At 39.4% G+C, this 19,057-nt stretch overlaps 1 protein-coding gene across 2 annotated transcripts in view; it reads left to right on the top strand.

The window, feature by feature from the left end:
* Positions 1-3,977: 3,977 nt before the first annotated feature.
* The window catches only part of LOC144086706 (E3 ubiquitin-protein ligase SH3RF3-like), a 48,698-nt gene continuing 33,618 nt past the window's right edge, over positions 3,978-19,057 (top strand). For both annotated transcript variants that reach the window (XR_013304561.1, XM_077616748.1), the window contains exon 1: positions 3,978-4,840. Coding sequence is in view for 1 of the 2 variants with exons in the window: in XM_077616748.1 (XP_077472874.1) it covers positions 4,424-4,840 (417 nt within the window). In the remaining variant the exon portion in view is untranslated. The remainder of the gene's footprint in view (positions 4,841-19,057) is intronic.

Here is a 19,057-nt window from a genome sequence, read left to right as displayed (position 1 = left end):
GTTTAGCCTGTCTGAAGGCTCCTCCTTAATGGGGAAAAATGAAAAAGTTTCTCCGCCCTGAGACAAATGAGACCAGGTAAACTCCTGGCATAGGGTGAGCCTGGCTGTAGGTCGTGACTCGACTGTTCCCTCTAGTGTCTAAAAATGGTGTTCTTAGGGATAGACGCATAATTTAGCATGGTGAGCCTTTGTTTTCATTTACTAACTTACTATTCTGTTGTAGTGTTAAATAAAGATTGCAGGCCAGTCAATTCCTTCATTTTTGTACCGCTTATCCTCGGAAGGTTAGCAGGGGCAGATGGACAACAATACTCCCTCACACTCATACGTAGGGGCAATTTAGAGTGTTCAACCAGCCTGGCATGCAGGTTTTCGGGATGGGGAGGATACCGGAGTACCCGCAGAAAACCCACACAGGCACGGGGAGAACATGCAAAATTGAACCCTCGATCTCAGAACAGTGAGGTGTGTGTCTATTTGCATGTGTTGTAGACATCAGTGTTTTTAATGCGATGTTGGGAAGATGGTCTTCCTCTCACCTCCTTCCTCTCCACAGCCGCTCTTTTTCTTCACCGCAGGAAGAATGAGATAAAAGAGGTCCTTTGAAAACTCAGGGAGTCCTGTAATTACTTTACGCTCCCCATCTTTTCTTTCTGACCATATACTTGTCTTCTTACTTCTTAGCTTTATGCTTAGGTGGTCATTCGCTCCTTTTTCTACCAGCTGATCCGTTCCACTTTTAGTCGGCATCCCTTACTCCCTAATCTATTAGGTTTTCACTTTATCTTTCTTCACATCCCCTTTAAGCTTGTCATTTATGTTGAGGCAAGGGCTTCCTGACAGGAAAAAAGGGGGTGGCGAGAGGAAGAGATTAGATGAGATGAAAGGATAAATGCAGGATGAGGAAATGATAAACAAGAGGAGTAATGTGATAAAATGAAAACAACAGATTTACTCAGCAAGCAATCTGTATTCAGTCTGATGCAGTGTACAAGTGATAAATGAGCCCAAGTGCAACACGATGAGATTAACTGATGAGATAAGGGAAATTTGTGGGCATTTAAATGAAGAATTAACACCAATCAAGCATATGTTTGACAAATCAATAAAAATGCAAAAATATTCAGATTAAGCCTTGAGGGGAGAACTGGATATTTCAATGCATTTAAGTGCAGAAGCAATGTTCTTATTGTCGCAGACGTTGTAATATTGGTATACATGTATTGCATAATTGCCCAAAGAATTGGTTTTTACTGTCGGAAATTTGTGATTTACACCCATCACTGGTTGTGCAACTTAAAATGCATAAACACGTAGCAGAGGCTCAATGAGATTTGTTGGTAAATTTTTGTATCAATAGACATAAAACTCCAGATTGGCTAGAAGTCTTGAGCTTCTTAGCAAATGCAATACTGTGTTTGTGTAATGTAAATATTAATATAATTTAAACAGGCAAAGAAAACATCAAAGTATTCTGCGTTTAACACACTTTTAGGAATGTTTTTCTCCTGACTCCCCCCCAAAATACAAACAGTAAGCAGCATTTCATAAATTGTAAAAAAATAATAATAATAATAATACCCATTTCGTTTGAACTGCTTTAGTATTTTTTTTCATGTTAGCAAGGAACGTTAAGGGACATTTACTGGCTTTTATATACATTAAATTTGAAAGAGACTGAGTATGTTTGTTGTGATTGTTTCCCTCACTGCAGTGTATCAGACGGTGACTCAATTGGATCAGCAGGTCTCATTTACTGCTTGCTACGCTGCCTTTTAAGCTTTTTTGTCATGCAACAATCAAACACATAACTTCAATTCGTTCTTGTATTTTCATAGTATCCTGAAGTATTTCTGTCTAGGGTCAAAAATCTTCCGATGTTGCAACCACGATACGCTTTTCGCATCCACGCGTGTTTGTCAACTGTAGACTTTCTCTAACCTTTTAGTCCCCTTATTAGCTTGCTTTATTCTCACACTATTACTAACTACGCAATAAGGAAGAACGAGGCGGTTTCCATGGTGACTGCCGCATCAGCTAACCTACTTTTGTGTGAGTTGATGCCATTGGTTAATGAGGGGATGTATGGTTGCGATACAACACACACCACATGGCCTTCTATGTAACATAAAAGCACAGTTAATTGCAGTATTCTTACTGATTATGCAATCAGTGAAAGAAGAGATTGAACATTTTTTGTTTAAAAAAGTCCTGACATTCATACTTTTGGCAGTCTTTTACAATATTTGGCTAAATTTTCAACTAAATGTGGTATTGCAACTTTGTGTTATATTAAGTACTTTTAGACATGTTTGAATGGGTAGATTTTTTACAGCAGAATGAGTGACTACAGATTCTGTGCAGCATGATCTGTGCAAATATTTGTTATCATCTTTAGCAGACATTTAATTGCTTCTGTCTCACCCATGTAACGACAGAATATCTTCTTGTCACCTTCAGCTTTTTCTTACTGGATTGAAACAGATTTCCATCCAATAATTATTTCTGAGAACTTCTCGTGCCACTTTTAAAGCTCAATTGTTGGCTTTTGACATTTATATTAAGGTAATAAAACACACTGAGCAAAAGACCTGGGTGGCTATGATGAATACTGGGCGAGATGATGAATGGCTTGTTACCAGTGAGGCATTCAAAATCAGGGCTTGACAACCTCAGGCTTGCATTTCCCTTAAACGAATGGCAATGGCATTGTATTATTGCGCAGTCTTGCTATTGACTGCAAATAAAGCTTTAAGAAATGGCAGTCCCCCGTGGACATATTGCAACGGGACCCCAATTGCGACTACTTGACCTTCATTTGACTACCAGGCAGTCTCATTGCAGTTCAATCAGAATTTAATTTTGGCACACACACAATCACACCGCCATCGAGTGGGAATCGAACCCATGCTACCCACACCAAAGTCAGGCACACTATAGGGTACTCTTAAATAATAAGATACCTTGACATATTTTTGCACTCCCATACACTCAGCCATCCTCTCTAGTACATATAAGCATTCTCCCTTGAGCTTTTAACCATGGGTAGCAATTAGCCCTGCTGCCCCTCTCTCTTCAAAGTCAAAAGTCACAACATGCACCCCCGATCCCTCGGGTGCTGAGTGGTTGCAAGAGTGGAGCAGGTTTGAACTGGTGGACCGCATTGTAGGTCTCGGTTTAAAGCTGAAAGGTCACGAGCACAGGCGCACACTGTAAATTAAAAAGCGGTTTGCTCCGCGAGGTTTCCAACGGCGTATGAGCAAATTACATTTTTATTTTGACAGCAACAAAATCAGTGAATAGGTAAATAGGGAACCCTGTGAAAACAATGATCTAGTGCTGTCATTTTAGATTTCTCACCACCACCAATACAGTTATGTGTTTTGGATTTTTATTTGTTTTTTGGCTGGTGAATGACCAAATATGTATTAACATTGGTACTGCACTTAATCTTATCGATGTTTGGCCACTAGACGGCACTGAAAGCCAATTATTCTACCGAGAACACCAATGTAAAGTATTTGCCCCTGAGAACAAGTACATGTGGGGGAAAAGTTGTGTTTGGGTTAAATGAAAAGGTGCACAAATAATTTGTCATCTCTTACATGTAAGGCTTGGACTCAAAAGTCTAAAACCTAATATTGTGATAATCATAATACAAAGTCAAGGTGAAATAAAATGGTGGTAAAATATTCCAAACAAAATGCAGTGAGATTTTACAGCAGAGTGAAGTTAACATGTTTTTCACTATAATACAGCTTTTGTGCAGTAAATTAGGGATGTCACGTGCTCTTCTTATTATGTTGTGTATAGATAGATGCTTCTATTGTTTTAACTGGGGTGTCTTTTTGTCAGACTTTCCGGTTAAAATTGTCTGGAGGAAAGCAAACTGGTTTTAAAATGATGAATCACTGGGATTTCATTTGAAAAGAAAGACCCGGGGTTTTTCCTCCTTGTGGCCAGCGATAGCTTATTGTTGTGATGACTTGAGTGGTTGATTTTGCGTCGATGGATAAGTTGTCTGGCATGATCAGCCTTCTTGATCCGTTGGGCAATGCGCACGCAGCATAATTGCGAGAAGCGATGATGATGATGATGATGACGACGAGGATGAGGATGGCGACGAGAGCGTGACCTGAGCGCCTCCAGCACAGCCGCGGGTGACAGCTCGCAGAGGAGGAGGGAAGCAGAAGAAGAAGAAGAAAAAGAAGAAGAAGGCTCATAAACAGACACACTGGAGACGAGCCGGGGGAGGAAAGTGCACGACGACGCGCGCGGGGCGTCCCTCGACTATTTGCCGTCGGCTCGCTTCCCAGAATGTTCTGTGCTCGCGGTCCTTTCCTCCGCCACGGGAACCAGCAGCAGCAGCACCAATCGCAACCACCGCCGCCGTCGCCGCGTCTCCACGGAGCCTGAAGCCCAGATGATCACCCTCTCCGCCGACATGGACGAGTCTTCGTCGTTGCTGGATCTGTTGGAGTGCTCGGTGTGCCTGGAGCGCCTCGACACCACGGCCAAGGTGCTGCCGTGCCAGCACACCTTCTGCCGCCGCTGCCTGGAGAATATCGTCAGCTCCAGGAACGAGCTGCGGTGCCCCGAGTGTCGCATCCTGGTGGACTGCGGAGTGGACGATCTGCCGGCGAACATCTTGCTCGTTCGCCTCCTGGATGGCATTAAGCAGCGGCCTCAGCGAGGGAGCGCTGGAGCGGGCATTAGGCAGCCCGTGGCCGGGGCCGGGGCCGGGGGCTCGCTGCAGGGCTGCGCGGCCGGGATATCGGCTTCTCCCCCGGGCAGTGCCGGGAGAGAACTCCCGGTCGCCACCCGGAGCTCTCCTGTCAAGGTAGCGAATCTCCTCGCTTTGTGTGTGCGCACTTTTTTTTTTTTCAATTGATCTCATCTCACACTTCCTTGCCACTTGTCTTTCTATGTTGTTATGTCAACAATGATGACAACAGTGTTTCTGATGCTGCTGATGTTGCTGCTGCAGTGCATCACTGGGTAACATTGGATGAGACACCGTGCTTAGATATTCTTTCAAGATAAGGCGATTAATTCTGACAGTTTCCAATTATAACCTGCCAATGCTGGCTTCTTGTTTGCTTTTTTTCCTGGAGGTTGCCATGTTTGCAACTGCTATGTATGCATTGGATGTATCAGAAACTTACCTGGTCACCATCCATACACTACGCTTTGGAATTGGTAGACAGTAGGAGACGGAGCTGTAATACTCTCAAGTGAATAATGCAATCACAGATCATGACTCATCTTCTGAATAATGTGTTTTGTCCATTAAATGCTTTAGACTGGCTTGCCATCGACATGCTTTGAGTGTCAATTTAGTCTTAAAAGTGTTATATAAATACTATATATAGCTTTGAGTTGAGTTATAGTTGTCACTTTTCATTTTCACAAGCTGCAGTCGATTGTTTTACGTACATGCTTTACATAAAGTGAGTGCAGACATTGGTTTTGAATTCTCATTTCAAGACAGTGCAAGGATATGCTCAAGGCAGATTCTAGTTTATTGCATTGGAGGATGGATGGTATTGATGTTGGTGCAGGTGTTTCATGCAGGTTGAATGTTGGCTTGGTATTGGCACACAAGGTGTATGAATTGATGACTGGAATGTAGGTTTCCTCCGAGACTATTGTTTCTCCATTTGTCCAGAGTAGGAAAGTAACTCAAGGGATCTGAACATTAGTTTTTAGCTATGTATGCCAAGGTGGAGTCTCACGATGGTGATGCTCTACTGAGGGTGCTATAAGAACTTAGTTTCTAGCATATGCTTAAGAGCACAACCTTTCCACGCCGCTGTTTATAAACATTCCCACAGGTTCGCTTCCAATAAATATTTGTTGCCGCGAGTCAATATTAGTGTCATGTTTTTCCTGTGCTTGAACTGTTCACTTGTTTGCTGTTGACAATAAACCTAGTCTCTTTGTCCAACAATGTGTAGAGCTTATTTTTATGTATTTTGGGTAGCTGGGTTTGGGGAAAACAACTAAAACATGTAATTCAGTATTTAACCTAAAATAAAGCCGGCCCCATTTTTAAATTTTAAATCCCTGAGCTAGATTGCACAAAGTACATTTTAATTAGAGGAGTATCACCACGTGAAGAAATGGTTATATACTACTAAAAACAAAACAAAACAAAAATAACAGCAGGTCTCTGGCACTTATTGGCACCCGCATTACACAGGGTTGTGACCAGTGTCTGTTTGGGTTAAGAGACCCTGTGGAATTTTATGCATAGCCTTTATAAAATGCCACTAAACACACACATGCGCACACATACACTTTTTTTAATTCACATGTACATGCATTGGCGCAAGTCTCCTCCAGGCTCCCTTCAGAGTAACACTGTGATAAAAGTGAGAATTAATCTCCTTCACAGGTTATGGGGTCGGTATATTCTGCCCATGCACGTAAAGAAAATGGGGCCTTGCAAAGGGACTAAAATCTGACATGACACTCATCCAGGCTATTATAGCGGGTGTCTAATCGGTCAAAAATAACACTATTTCAAATGGTGGGGAGTATAAACAAGGTGCTGCCATGGAAGTAGAAGACAAGGCAGAAGTGCTGAGTCTGCAAGCAGCCCAGCATTCGTAATGCTGCCTGGCCTTTGACCAATTGGACGTTGACAAGATTGATGAATTCCTTGCGCACTCGAAACATGCTAGTGCGACATAGAAATAAAATGGTCATTGTTCCTGCCGCATAAAAAATAAAGAAACAGACGTTTGAATGCAGATCGAACCCTATAACATATTTACTAAAATACACATGGGAAATGTCTTTTTTTTTCAGTAGAGCTCTAAAGCTTAAGTACCCCAATGTGTCTGGAGGAATTTCTGGTGGATTTTTTTGTGGTATGTTTTTCGTTCAAGGTTTTAGCAGTTTGTATTGTAACTTCACCAACTTTTTCTCTGTCAAAGGTAGAGATTATGGCCCCTTAAAAACTTCTTAATCAGGTAGAATATTCTTGTTGCTGTGTATATATTGCATTAAAAAAACAATTTTTTTTGTGAAAGAAAGTGGAATTTTTTACTTTTAGGCAATATCGTTCAGCCCTTCCTAGAGGGTACTTCACTGACGTCCGAGATTTCCATTCTAATGAAAAATACCTTTTTATCTACAGAGAAAGACACGACTTTGCCCTTTCTTTTCCACGCGCGTGTGTGTGCGCGTTTGCAGGTCATAAAGTGTAAGGATTAGTTTGAGGCTTCACCAAAAGGAAATGTCCTGTTATCAGACCTAATAATGAGCATATAACCACTGTGTGGCCTTTGTACTCACGAAGCCTCTAACCTTGACTTCTAAGCATCCCATTAAAGGTATACAAGCAACCGAAACTTAAAAAAAAGGTGCACTGCATTTGCAGAATGTATCCATTATGTGGTCATTGGTATGGACAAAATGACTGCTGACTTATACAATTCTTTGAGAGAAGAAATAGACTTGGGGGGCCTGTGTACATTGTATGTGTTAAATAGGTGGTGTGTATGGTAGTTACGTGTTAAGTTCTTAGTCTGTGCATATGTTGGTATGTCACAAATTGGTAAGAGTGGATCTTTTGATGCTGTTTTCTGAAAGAATCTTTAGCAAAAAGTACCTGCGTTCTACTTTTGGATTTTCGTCACGAAAGTGTAATGAATCCGAAAGCCCGAAAATGTTGAAATCATCCATCCGATCAATCAGTGCACGCTTGCTTTGCACAGTAAAACATTTTATTGTACCTTCTGCGACATGGAATATCTGCAGTTTTATTTGTCAGTGTGTGCATGTAAGTTTGTGTGTATTTGCACGCACATACATAATGGGAGCCAGAGTCTAAACAAGCTTTGGAACTGGACTGTTATTCCCACGGGTCTATGAGTGGAATCTCATCAATTCCATCCCCCAGACAAACAAGTTCACACATACATGCATTAGACATTAGGTTAAAGGTCAACCCCCTCACTTGTGGGACAATTGTTGTTATGGAAATAGGGGTCAGATATCAGTGGTCACCGGTCGGACTCCCGCATTTTACTTGAGACATTTAAAACACGATTAAATGTACACTGAAAAAGTCAAACCTGTATTCGTCATGAAATATGCCAAATTATTAACTGTCTTTTTTTGTAATCAATGCATCCAAAGGCTTAACACCAGTCAGGGTATTAAATAAGATGTAGGGAACAGCAGCAAACCAGTGAATGTGGGGTGTGTTGGTTTTAACGGTTTAATGTCAGGCGTGAATTGACATAATGCTATTAATAAAATCAATGCGGTGACACGTTATGCTTGTTAAACTGCTTTTGTTAGGTAGGTGTTCAAGAAGATTGTTTGAGCTCAGCAATGTGACATCTTTTTAGTCATGACCATTCACAAATATGATGTAAAAAGAATTTACAACCACAATATACGTCTTGATCGTGTATTGTTTTTTTCCGGGATGTTAGTTTAATCCCGAAAACACTGCATTAGGAATATTGTTTAACCTCCTCTGTTTGGTGTCCTTAGACGGGAAAATGACTGAGTGAAAGAGTTTTGTGTAAAGCGTCCTTTGTCTGGCTGAATGTTGTAATTTTCTTTTCCCAGTAGTCAGCAGTAGTATTGAGAAAACAAGTGAATAGTTGCGATTTAGTCTGACTAGTTTCACTTACTGCAAAAGTCTGCAGTTTACCATCTATTGAATCAACTTGCACCACTCTTACGATAATTTTCTTCAATATCATTTCGGCATTAAACTGATTGTTTGATGAAATGTTTTGCACTTTATAAGTAATGCAAAGCAATCCACGGTTTTGGTATTGTAAGTAATTTTAAAAGAGAATTTGAGATATTGATGTTTATTTATTTATAATCACAATATTTTGCATGGTTTTGGTATTGCAAGCCATTACATCATTACTGCATGAAATTGTTTTCTAACTGGTCATTTTAAGTCGGTAATGCCCATGGGGGAAAAAAAAAAAAAATACTTTCAAGCTTTGGAATCAAGAAGTGCTCTCCGTCGAATCAGAATTGTTCTCTGTGGGATCAACCCTTTTTCGCTGCAGATTTCTGGCGGATAACAAGTGTCTTTGTATTTATACAAGAATGCTATACAAGTAAACATAAATAACAATTTAGTCAGACAATCGGTTAAACTCTTGTGAAGGCACCACTGAAATTTCTAAGTTTTTGGGGTAGGGCGATTTAAAGGGATTTTCACATTTTCAAAATATTACAACTCGTTTAGTTTAGTTTATGCATCATATATTGCTTGTTTTCAAGCAAAAATGAACTGTTTCTCTCGTAATAGTATGACGACTTACAGTTCTGTACTTTAGCTCTTCTGTTTGCTTTGTATATTGCTACGTCAACTGCGTGTGCACTGATGGATGACTTGCAGTCATGCCAGACTGCAAAAAAAGTGAACCTGTTTTCCCAGGAGAAGTGATTTCTTAGAAGACTTCGCAGTCTCGGGGTGTGAGCAGTGCAGGTGTGTACTGTGTTGAAGCGTTAATATGTCGCACTTTCTTCCTGAATGGCTTCTCTCCATGCTCTCCCTTGCTTTCTCTCTAATAAGGACATCTTGAAATGTGCCCACCACCCACTTTAAGCCAGGCAGGAAACAGAAACTTGGCGAGTAGTGATTAAAAAAAAAAAGAAGAAGAAAGAAATCAGTGCACACACATACACACGCACACACAATTGAAGCAAAGTGGCATACATGGCAATGAATACAGGTCTCTCTCTTCATCGACCTGCTGTTCACTCTCACGGCTCTCCAATTGAATCCGTCACCACCAATGTCTTTTTTTGTCTTTGGGAAAACAGTCTTCTCTGTAAGCCTCCCCATTTTGCCTGTGGGACCGATTGAACTTTCCATGGTTGTTCTGTTCCTTTTCACAAAATATTTTTTTTCTTCACAATTCATGATAAGCTCTTCACTATAATGAGTCGGCCGAGGCCACTTGAATAGCTCAGTCTTGCTGGAACAATCATTGCAAGTTATGGCGAAGAAAAGATGAAATGTGAAAACTGAGCTGTAAGATATGTTTTTGAACACACGTTAACGTTTCGGGGTCAACTTAAGAACATCACAGGTTATTTTGGGAAACTGTGATCCACAGCGCACATGGCTGCGATCATCTTTCCGCTTTGACGTCTGCGCCAAAAACCTCCTCTGCTGGCTCTGTGTGAGTCACAGGTATTTATTAATGCTTCTGGTAAATGAGCCAGAGTATGTTGGGTGGCATGTGATTGTGATTTGCGTTAAAAAAAATTGTGGTCGCATCACTTTCTTTATGGATGTATCAATTTTGTAAATAAATCGCTGTCTGAGTGTGATTGGTATGCGGCTGCTGGCTTTGGCTTGTAAGGTGGAAGTGAAGTGAATCTGTTGGAAAGTTGGAACAAAGTCCAGAACAGCCTTTTCGGGGGATACGTTTTCTCTCCAAGGACCGGAATGATATAAACGAAAAAAAAGTTCAATTACCTTTGCACATGTATCAGTTTGTTTCTGAAATTAACAGTTTTGTTAGGATTCCGAGACAGAATACTTATTAGCAAAGACATGTAACTATGGCAACATGGACGGATCAGTGTAGCACATCCCTGTTGTCTAAATGTTTTGAAAGTGAAGTAGAGGAAATATCCAATGCTTGAAATATTACAGCTTACAATTTAATGATAACTAACTAACTGACTGACTCAAAACATTCTTTTGGGCACAAGAAATCTACCCACATCTCCCCACATTTGTTATGACATATTTTTATGTTGAAACATCGGACGTGTAACAGCTTTACATTAGTAATACATCATCAATGGCCCATTTATTCTTTTGCATTTTAGGAGTACAGCAATGTAAAAAAACGTTGTTTTTTTTTAAATCATATTTTTTTGTTTACTACCAATATCTCCATACAGTTTTTGCAGTGAGAAAATGTTGCATCTGAATGAATCCATTTCTCCATTCCAAGCTATTTGAGAATAGTTCAGATGCTATACCTCAAAATATCGACCATGTGTGAAACTTTGTACACAATATCCTGCAAGAAATGTTGTGAAAATGGATAACGGTAAAGCAGCCTGTCAGAAAAGTTTTTTGTACTCTCACAAAACAGACTAATATTGATTGAACTCATACTTATCCCAAATATATCAAAGATATTCAACCTGTAGTCACACCATGGATTGTTCCCTGTTTGCTTTCAATTGGTGAGCGTATTTTGTTCTGACATTATGAAGAACTCATGTGGAGTTCGTACAAAACGAGCAGATAAGCGTTGTCGCTCTGTTGATTGTGTGTATTTGTGAGGCTTTTTCTTTTTTCATCAGTGACTCATATTCTGTGTGTGTGTGATGTGCGCTCTTATTTCCTTTTGTTTGGCTCCATCATGCAGCATGGACAACTTGGAGTAATGTGCCAATATCCAGGCTAAGTCTTACCATAAATAAACAGTATTTCAAACACAATTCATGATATTTTTTTACCACATGCGTAGTAAAAATATTGGCTGTCAAGAAAGACAATCAAACTGATATTGCAACATGAGATTTTAAATCCATTGTAGTTATGCGTCATTGCATATGTCTAACCGGGTGATAAAACCAAAACATCTTGACTACCTTGTGAAATGTACCCTTTAATTTTAAATGTCAGTTGCCTCAATGGCTAATGTGGCAGAAAATAGAATGGGAAGACTTACGGTGGTTACACAAAACACACCACACACACACACAACAAAACAGTGATGTCCCTGGTCTGGGCAGCTCTTAAAAACTGCACACACAGGCTTAAAAAGAAAATGAAGGTCTGAAATGACACGAGTCCAAGTAGTAAGATTAGATGCAAAGATTCCTTAGTATTAGAAACCCTTTGGGGTATGCTATCATATTTTTCACATTTAATATTGTAGTTCAAATGATAGTCAATGGTCCTCCAACCAGTTTGAGACCCAAAACATCAATAAAATGGTAAGAAACGAAACAAGAGTTTTCTGAAGTAATCTTTGATGACTCTGAACTACTATAATTCATATTTAACATCTAAAATCTCAAAAGCGGGTCCCTGAAAATGGCACTCTCCAAACCGGAGTATCACCCACAGCAGTTTAGTCACAAGTTTTAGGCTACTTTACCAATCAGCAAGTATGCAATGCACAGTGAGAGGGACAAAAATAATTGTATCCCCGTGATTGTAATATTTTTTTTATTTTAAAGAATTCTATTTGTCGAGATTCAGTAGGTTTTTCTTTCTCTCCCTGTTTGCAATTATCTGGGTGATGAACAACTTAGCCTTTGCGTGTAATCCTGTAAAATGCGCTCTATAAATTGAGCTTGATATACTGCCAACGTCAACGTTCTACATATTCATTCAACAGATTCCAGTGTTGACAGTCCTCAAACTTAAAAGGCATTTCATCTGAATACTAAAGAATCCTTCGCTACCACTGTGCATCACTGTCATGTGTCATTTCTCCTTTCTTTCCCTTTTCCATCGTCACTCCCATCTTTTTGTCTGAGTGACGCTCGTGGCTTGCGAGAGCGACTTCGATTAAATGCTCGCAGTCATTTTGCTACTCAATTCACTCTTCATTCTCTTCATGGGTCCTCAGACAGCTGGCTTAAGTCCCAACTCATCTCTGACTTCATCTCCCGAGTCCTGCCAGCTCGATTAAAGAACCACAGGTCATCAAGCCGTTGATCTGGCACCAGCTACCTGCATTGGGAAAGCTTTTCCCTACGCCCAAAGGCTAATCTCTGCCTGCTCTCTATCTTTATGTCAGAGAAACATTAGTGAATAACACATTCAATGCTAAGCTTATTAAAAAAAATGGTACATTTGGACAATCTTTTCCGCTGCCTCTTTTTAAAGGAGATTTGAGCACATTAATTCTTAAATAAGTCCTAATAATAGTGCTATTGATATTCTAGTTAGGAAAAAAAATACCATTTTATCATAATTGAGTGAAACAATTTACTCTGATCCATCACCCGTTCTATTTTTGCTTTAATTACATGGTTAGAAAAGAGCAAACTTGTAGAATTTTTTTCTATCATGCAGTACATTTGATTTCTTACACTTCATAATAAGCTACAGCACATCCATTGTGTCCCATTTCTCACCCTCGCACAATTCCCAGAACAATTTGTTTCATGTAATCAAGGCTAAAATATAACTGTGGGCTTAAACTAAGTGCAGGACTGTGTAGCTCGCAAGTTTTTTCTTCTTCCAAGCCTTCAAAGATGCTGCCTTTGCTTGTGATGGCAGCATTAATCAAGCGGGTGGCAATGTTCAGGAGAGCCACGGGAGATACAGACGGTGTCGTAAAACTGGGACAGTGTCAGACCCCGCGGCCGTGGCTTTCCCTTTTTCCTTTCCGAAAATACTTTTTCTTTCATACATTAACCCCATTTCTCTCCTTACCAACTCTGCCTATTTTACCGCGGCTTCAACGGCTCCCCTCAACCACTCCGCCACTCGTTATCTTCCTTTTATTTGAGCCCATTGTGTGTTTTTGTGAAAGACAAGAAAGAAACCTGTCCTATCAAAGTGATTTACAAATTACTGTGATCAGAAAGCCTTTCAGGGCTATGGAGGAAACACACAATGGTACGAAGTACTGTGAAGAAGTTTTTAAAGCTTCAATACTCACATTTGCAAAGACACCAAAATGCAACTGTATTATCAATCATCATGACCATTAGTCAAATGAATGTATATATGGATTAGGTGTCTATGACATTGCTTGATTAAATTATAGTTTGAACGCGGCTTTTCACATTTATGTATTTTTTTACACACTTAAATTTTGCATTCCCCAAACTTTGATCATTATGTCATCATATCATAATGTCGGAATCACTTTTCATGCCCGGCATAATGTATCATAACGTCTTACTGTAATAGTAATTTTGAGCTATTCAAAATTGAGAAACCAAAAGTATATGGCCAGCTACATAAAATTCCTTTTATTTTCTTCATTTTTTGTCTCTTTGTGGCCTGATCCCATGTTCATTATTGTAAGTAAGTAAAATTATTTAGGGCTGGCATGGGCAATTGGCAGGCCACATGGTGCCCTCACCCTCGTTCAGTGAGACGCGTGAGTTGGTGGGTGCCATGTGAATCAGCTGCAGTTTTTAATGATTACTTACAGAAGGACATCAAAACAATTGAAATGTAGTGTCTGTTGATGCCACTAGCAAGGTCATTAATATTGTCAATATATGCAATTCACTGGCCTAGTCGTTCAAATAAACGGAAAATACTGGAACACTCCAATTTTAAAGTTCAATTGGGATCCCAAACTTGATCCCGAATAAATGAACTGACGAGTTACATTTTAAAAGCATTTCACGTTACGGAATGAAACACATTCATAAGTAGATGCGTACCATTTAATCAAATCGTCAACTTATTGATGGCCATTTTGATCTTCAATTATTATTTCTGAATATTTGTTTAATTGAAATTTATTAAAACGCTCTGATTTTGGTAGTCTGACAGGAAAGCAGGCTTTTTGTTCATATTATGGATAAAAGAAGTAAAGGAATCAAGCCCAATCTGTATTTTCATATTTTCTTGAAGTCAAATTGAGGTATAACTAATTGATTAATCCAAGCACATAAAATGCTCCGTTCTTAGAATATCAATTGGTTAATTTCTAAAATTAATGCCACCCACTAAAGTGATTCAGCATTCACAGCAAAATCTATCTTGTCCTCTATTGTGCCTTAATTTTGAAGAAACATTTACTTTTTATGGTAATTTAGCCTTCATATGGTAACAGAGGAGAGGATAGTGTTGTTTTTTATTTTTTATTTTTTATTAAAAACAGCAATTACCACCACCAGCCCTCTTACAGGTCTAATTAGAATGTATGATTATGTCTTCCTTTGTCACCTTGCTATTCCTAAGCGACGACAACACTTTTTTTCATGTGATTACACAATAATAATAAAATTCACCTCATTGGCTTTCTGCCTGATTACCTAATGTTGGCTGAATTACTGGCTAGTTCAACCTTCACAATACAGTTCATTCGCTCACATTCCTTTCAATGTTTCAAATTACTGTATAAATGAAACAGTGACAGTAACGCAGTCAAGTCATTGGCGGTGACAATTTTACAACAACAAAAATTAGCCTGAGTTGAAGTTTATTTTTCATAAAATACCAATGGAAGCTTTGCAGCAGGACTACATACTGCACTGAGCGCTGATGCTTTGATTATGGTATATATTCCTTTGAGGGATTTATCTAGAAAGCAATCATTTGCTGAATTTCCTATTATGACGATTGATTATGTTGAATTTGTTTTGATGATCAGAAACATAACGCAAGTCCGGGTGAGGGCAAGGAAGACTAGGGAAGTTGTATGGCGGTATTGTGTTATTTTTCTTTTAAATCTAAAAGACTCTGTAGAATGAAGATTAATATAGATGAGATAATTATGGTGGTCAAGTGGTTAGCCCGTCCCCCTCACAGTTCTGAGATTCAGGGTTCAATCCCTGGTGGTTTCATGTTCTGCCTGTACCTGCGTGGGTTTTCTCCGAGTACTCCAGCTTCCTACCACATCCCAAAAACATGCTTGTCTCCCTGATAAGTGAAAAAACTAAGATAAGCACTACTTTAGCTTACCTAAACCTCATCATTTACATCATATGGCAAATAAGAGACAACACAAAAATATGACAATATATTTTCTCACATTTAAATTCCTTATATTTTTAGATTTTGCACTATATTGTCTGAAATAGCCTGTAAAGTTTCGGAGATTTTAGAAGATAGATATTTTTTGTGAGGTTGGCCATGAATTTTAGCATTACATTCTGTTATAAGTGGGTTTAAACGCGGTATTAAGAGCTTTGAATTTAATTAGTTGAAACCTGCAAAGAACCCTGTCTTTGATATCTGCAGAATTCAGCTGTTGCAGCTATACACACGTTCAGAATCTCGTGCACTTTGTGAGACATTAAAACAATGTCAGGAGGAAGGGATTTCCCGCCTGGCTGTTTCTTTTGTGTATTCTTTATTGTCAGGGGCGTCTAAAGCAAAGTCCACAGGCGTAGCCGCTCAGTCATGCTGATTCTCTTCTTCATTTGCTACCAGAAAATTACATTTCTACCGCTGTTGTTCTCTGTGATGTCCCTGTCCTAGATAAGTCACCTCTATCCCATGCTGCATGCAGATAAACACACTTCAATGAAGCAATATAAACACAGCTCTGTAGTGCCCACAGTGTGACATTGTGGGGGCTTTGTGTGTGTGTATGTGTGCGTGCGTTTGTGTGTGTATGTGTGCGTGCGTTTGTGTGTGTCTGTGTGTTTTTTTGTCACCATCTGATATTTATGCTGATATTTATTCTTCCAGGTTCCCCACATTAAAAATATATTGCCTATTCTTTAATCTTGGTCCTCACAGGGAATTTTATTTTATTTGAGTAGTCGATTAGAATCAGGGATTCCCTTTATAATAACAACAAATACTATATAGTAAATTATACTAATACCATCTAAATGATACATTTCCACAAGAATCTTCACTTTGCAGACCTTTTGCGACAAATGTTATTTTTGGGTGAGGATTAAACAAATACGATTATGTGATTTTTAGTAGGGTATTGAAATATTGAATGCAGGTTAAGAGTGGGCTGGTGTAAGATTCTGACAGGATGATGACCTTAACCAAAACTTATGTACTATACCTTTAACCGATAATTGGCTCATGCCTTTGTCGTTATCGTAACCTTGTGAATCTAGATGTGGCTCAGAATAAAATCAATGGACTGAATGTCTTAGCATTTCGCAAGAGACTACATAGAAACTTTTTATTGGACTTCATTACTTGGCAAAGTCAATTATCGGGGGTGTTAAGGCCCTAGTAAAACCATCCTAAATGCAGTCTTTCTGTACAGCAACTGCTGTGTTAAAAAAAGTCTGTTTTTTTGGCTTGTACTCTTCCTTAATGGTCCTTGTCAAAAGTAGAACATTTCTTCTGACTGGCATTCTTGTTCTCTCACTCGGCTACATTCCTAGCCTCAAGCTGTACATAGTCTCAGCAAACCACAGAGTTATACACATGCAATCAGATAATTGCTAATGTCCAAATGAAAGATACAAAGCACAAACACAAGCTGATTGAGCCGTCTGTAACAGCAGATGGTACTGAACCCTGCAGATGTTTATGTTGTTGTTGTTGTCAATCGTGAATAAAAAAGCACTTGTTTGCCATAATTGAATCTCATGACTAATGTGTACTTGATAAAGCAAAATAGCACACACATAAACACATATTCCCACAATCTGGTTTAATGCTTTGTCCTAGACCAACAGGTACTGATTCATTAGTCCCTTGTGGTCCATAAATGGGCAGCTGGGGTAGACTGGTGTCCCACTGGTAGTATAAATGCGTACTGGGCTGTGTCAGCATCTTCATGTATGCATGTTTGTGTGTTTCTAATATTTGGACCAAGTTTGATCTTTACGGGTAAATATTTGTCTGAGTATTAGAGTATATATTGAAAAGCCTTTATGTTCGGTTACCAACATGCCAGGGCATCACTGTTCTTCTGCAATGTACATTGTGGAGTGTAATTTTAAATGGACTTTTTTGTACACCGCAAGTACCAGGAAATGCTACACCAATATACATGTGCTGTTGACAAATATGATGTTAGATGTAGTAATTTGAGCCACTACTTACTCTGCTACAGAAACAACGCAGGAATTCAGAACATTCTGAAAGAGATTGTTCTTAATTATTACAACACCAATCAATTACTATTTCAATATACTCACTGAAGTGGTTGAGTAAAATGGCCTTTCATGACATCCTGCTGCTTTACACTGTGGCTTTACTCAAAATCCATATGTTCTCCTTTATTAAAATAGATTATCTAAGTGGGGACATTTTAACATAATTTGAATCTGTCTGATATGTCACAGAATGTTCATTTGCAAACCAGATATAGTGAGTGAGTGGTGTGTCGGTCCATATAGTAATCCAAATTTTCCTAATCCAGTTTTAGACCTATCTAGATGATCCATGAGGATGATTTAGTTCACTATGCTTTAATATCAGTACTGTGTAATCTGGTTTAAACTGGTTTTGATCTCATAGAGGAGAAGAGGATGTGTCTCAGCAGGAGACTGAATGTGTCTCTCTCCACCCGAATGAGGTTATGATTGACCTGCACTGTGGGCAGATGGAGGAAGACGGTGCATGTGTGTGCGTGGGTGTGCGTGTGTGTGTGTGTGTGAGCATGTGTCACTCAGTACCAGTTTCCCCTCTTTTGGAGCTTTGTCTAGGCAACCCACCCCCCAGATACATACACACACACACACCACTACCACCACCACCACCGCCTCCAGGACATATATACCACTGTGGTCACACGTCTGGAAACAGTCTGGCTCATATAATTGGTACGAGGAATATGAATGTAAATCATCTTAAATACTCTACTGTGTGTACGTGTGTGTATGGACGTGTCTGAGTCCAAAACAAGAAATATAGCCTTGTTGATTGAGTGAACCTCTGACTGACACTACCTCAATTATGGCTGCAATATTTTTGGCAGTGGATTTGTGTCTGTGTGCATGTGTATAGAAGTTGAGTTTGTCATAGCTTGTGTTTGAGTGTATTTGTTCAAGAAGGCTGCAATTATTACTGACACATAGAAGTGGGGAAAATGGGTTGATTATCATTATTTTTTTCTTCACTGAATTGTTTTATCTGCTGGACCCATTGATTGCCCGCTAAAACACTACCCAAATACTGTTGTTGTCAATTGTTATGTGGAGGTAAAATGAGCTCCCAGTTACGAGGTATCCCCTTCATGTACATTTAATGGTTCCGAGCCTGCTTGGCATGATGGTAATAAACACATTGGGTCATTTGCTAGGTGCAAATCCCATTCATGAATAAAAGAAAGTCTAATGTTACCTCAGTCTCCTTGCAAATGAATTGTTATCCAGTCTACCGTATGTAGACCCTTGGTCATAAATTTGAAAGTAACAATTTTTGATTACACTTATTGATGAGCTTGCAAAGAATATGCCATTTCAGTTG

Source organism: Stigmatopora argus, chromosome 13 (genome assembly GCF_051989625.1).
Source record: "Stigmatopora argus isolate UIUO_Sarg chromosome 13, RoL_Sarg_1.0, whole genome shotgun sequence".
NCBI classification, from domain to species: Eukaryota; Metazoa; Chordata; class Actinopteri; order Syngnathiformes; family Syngnathidae; genus Stigmatopora; species Stigmatopora argus.
The sequence above is the reverse complement of the archived record's forward strand: the minus strand, read 5'-3'. Positions and strand labels throughout refer to the sequence as shown.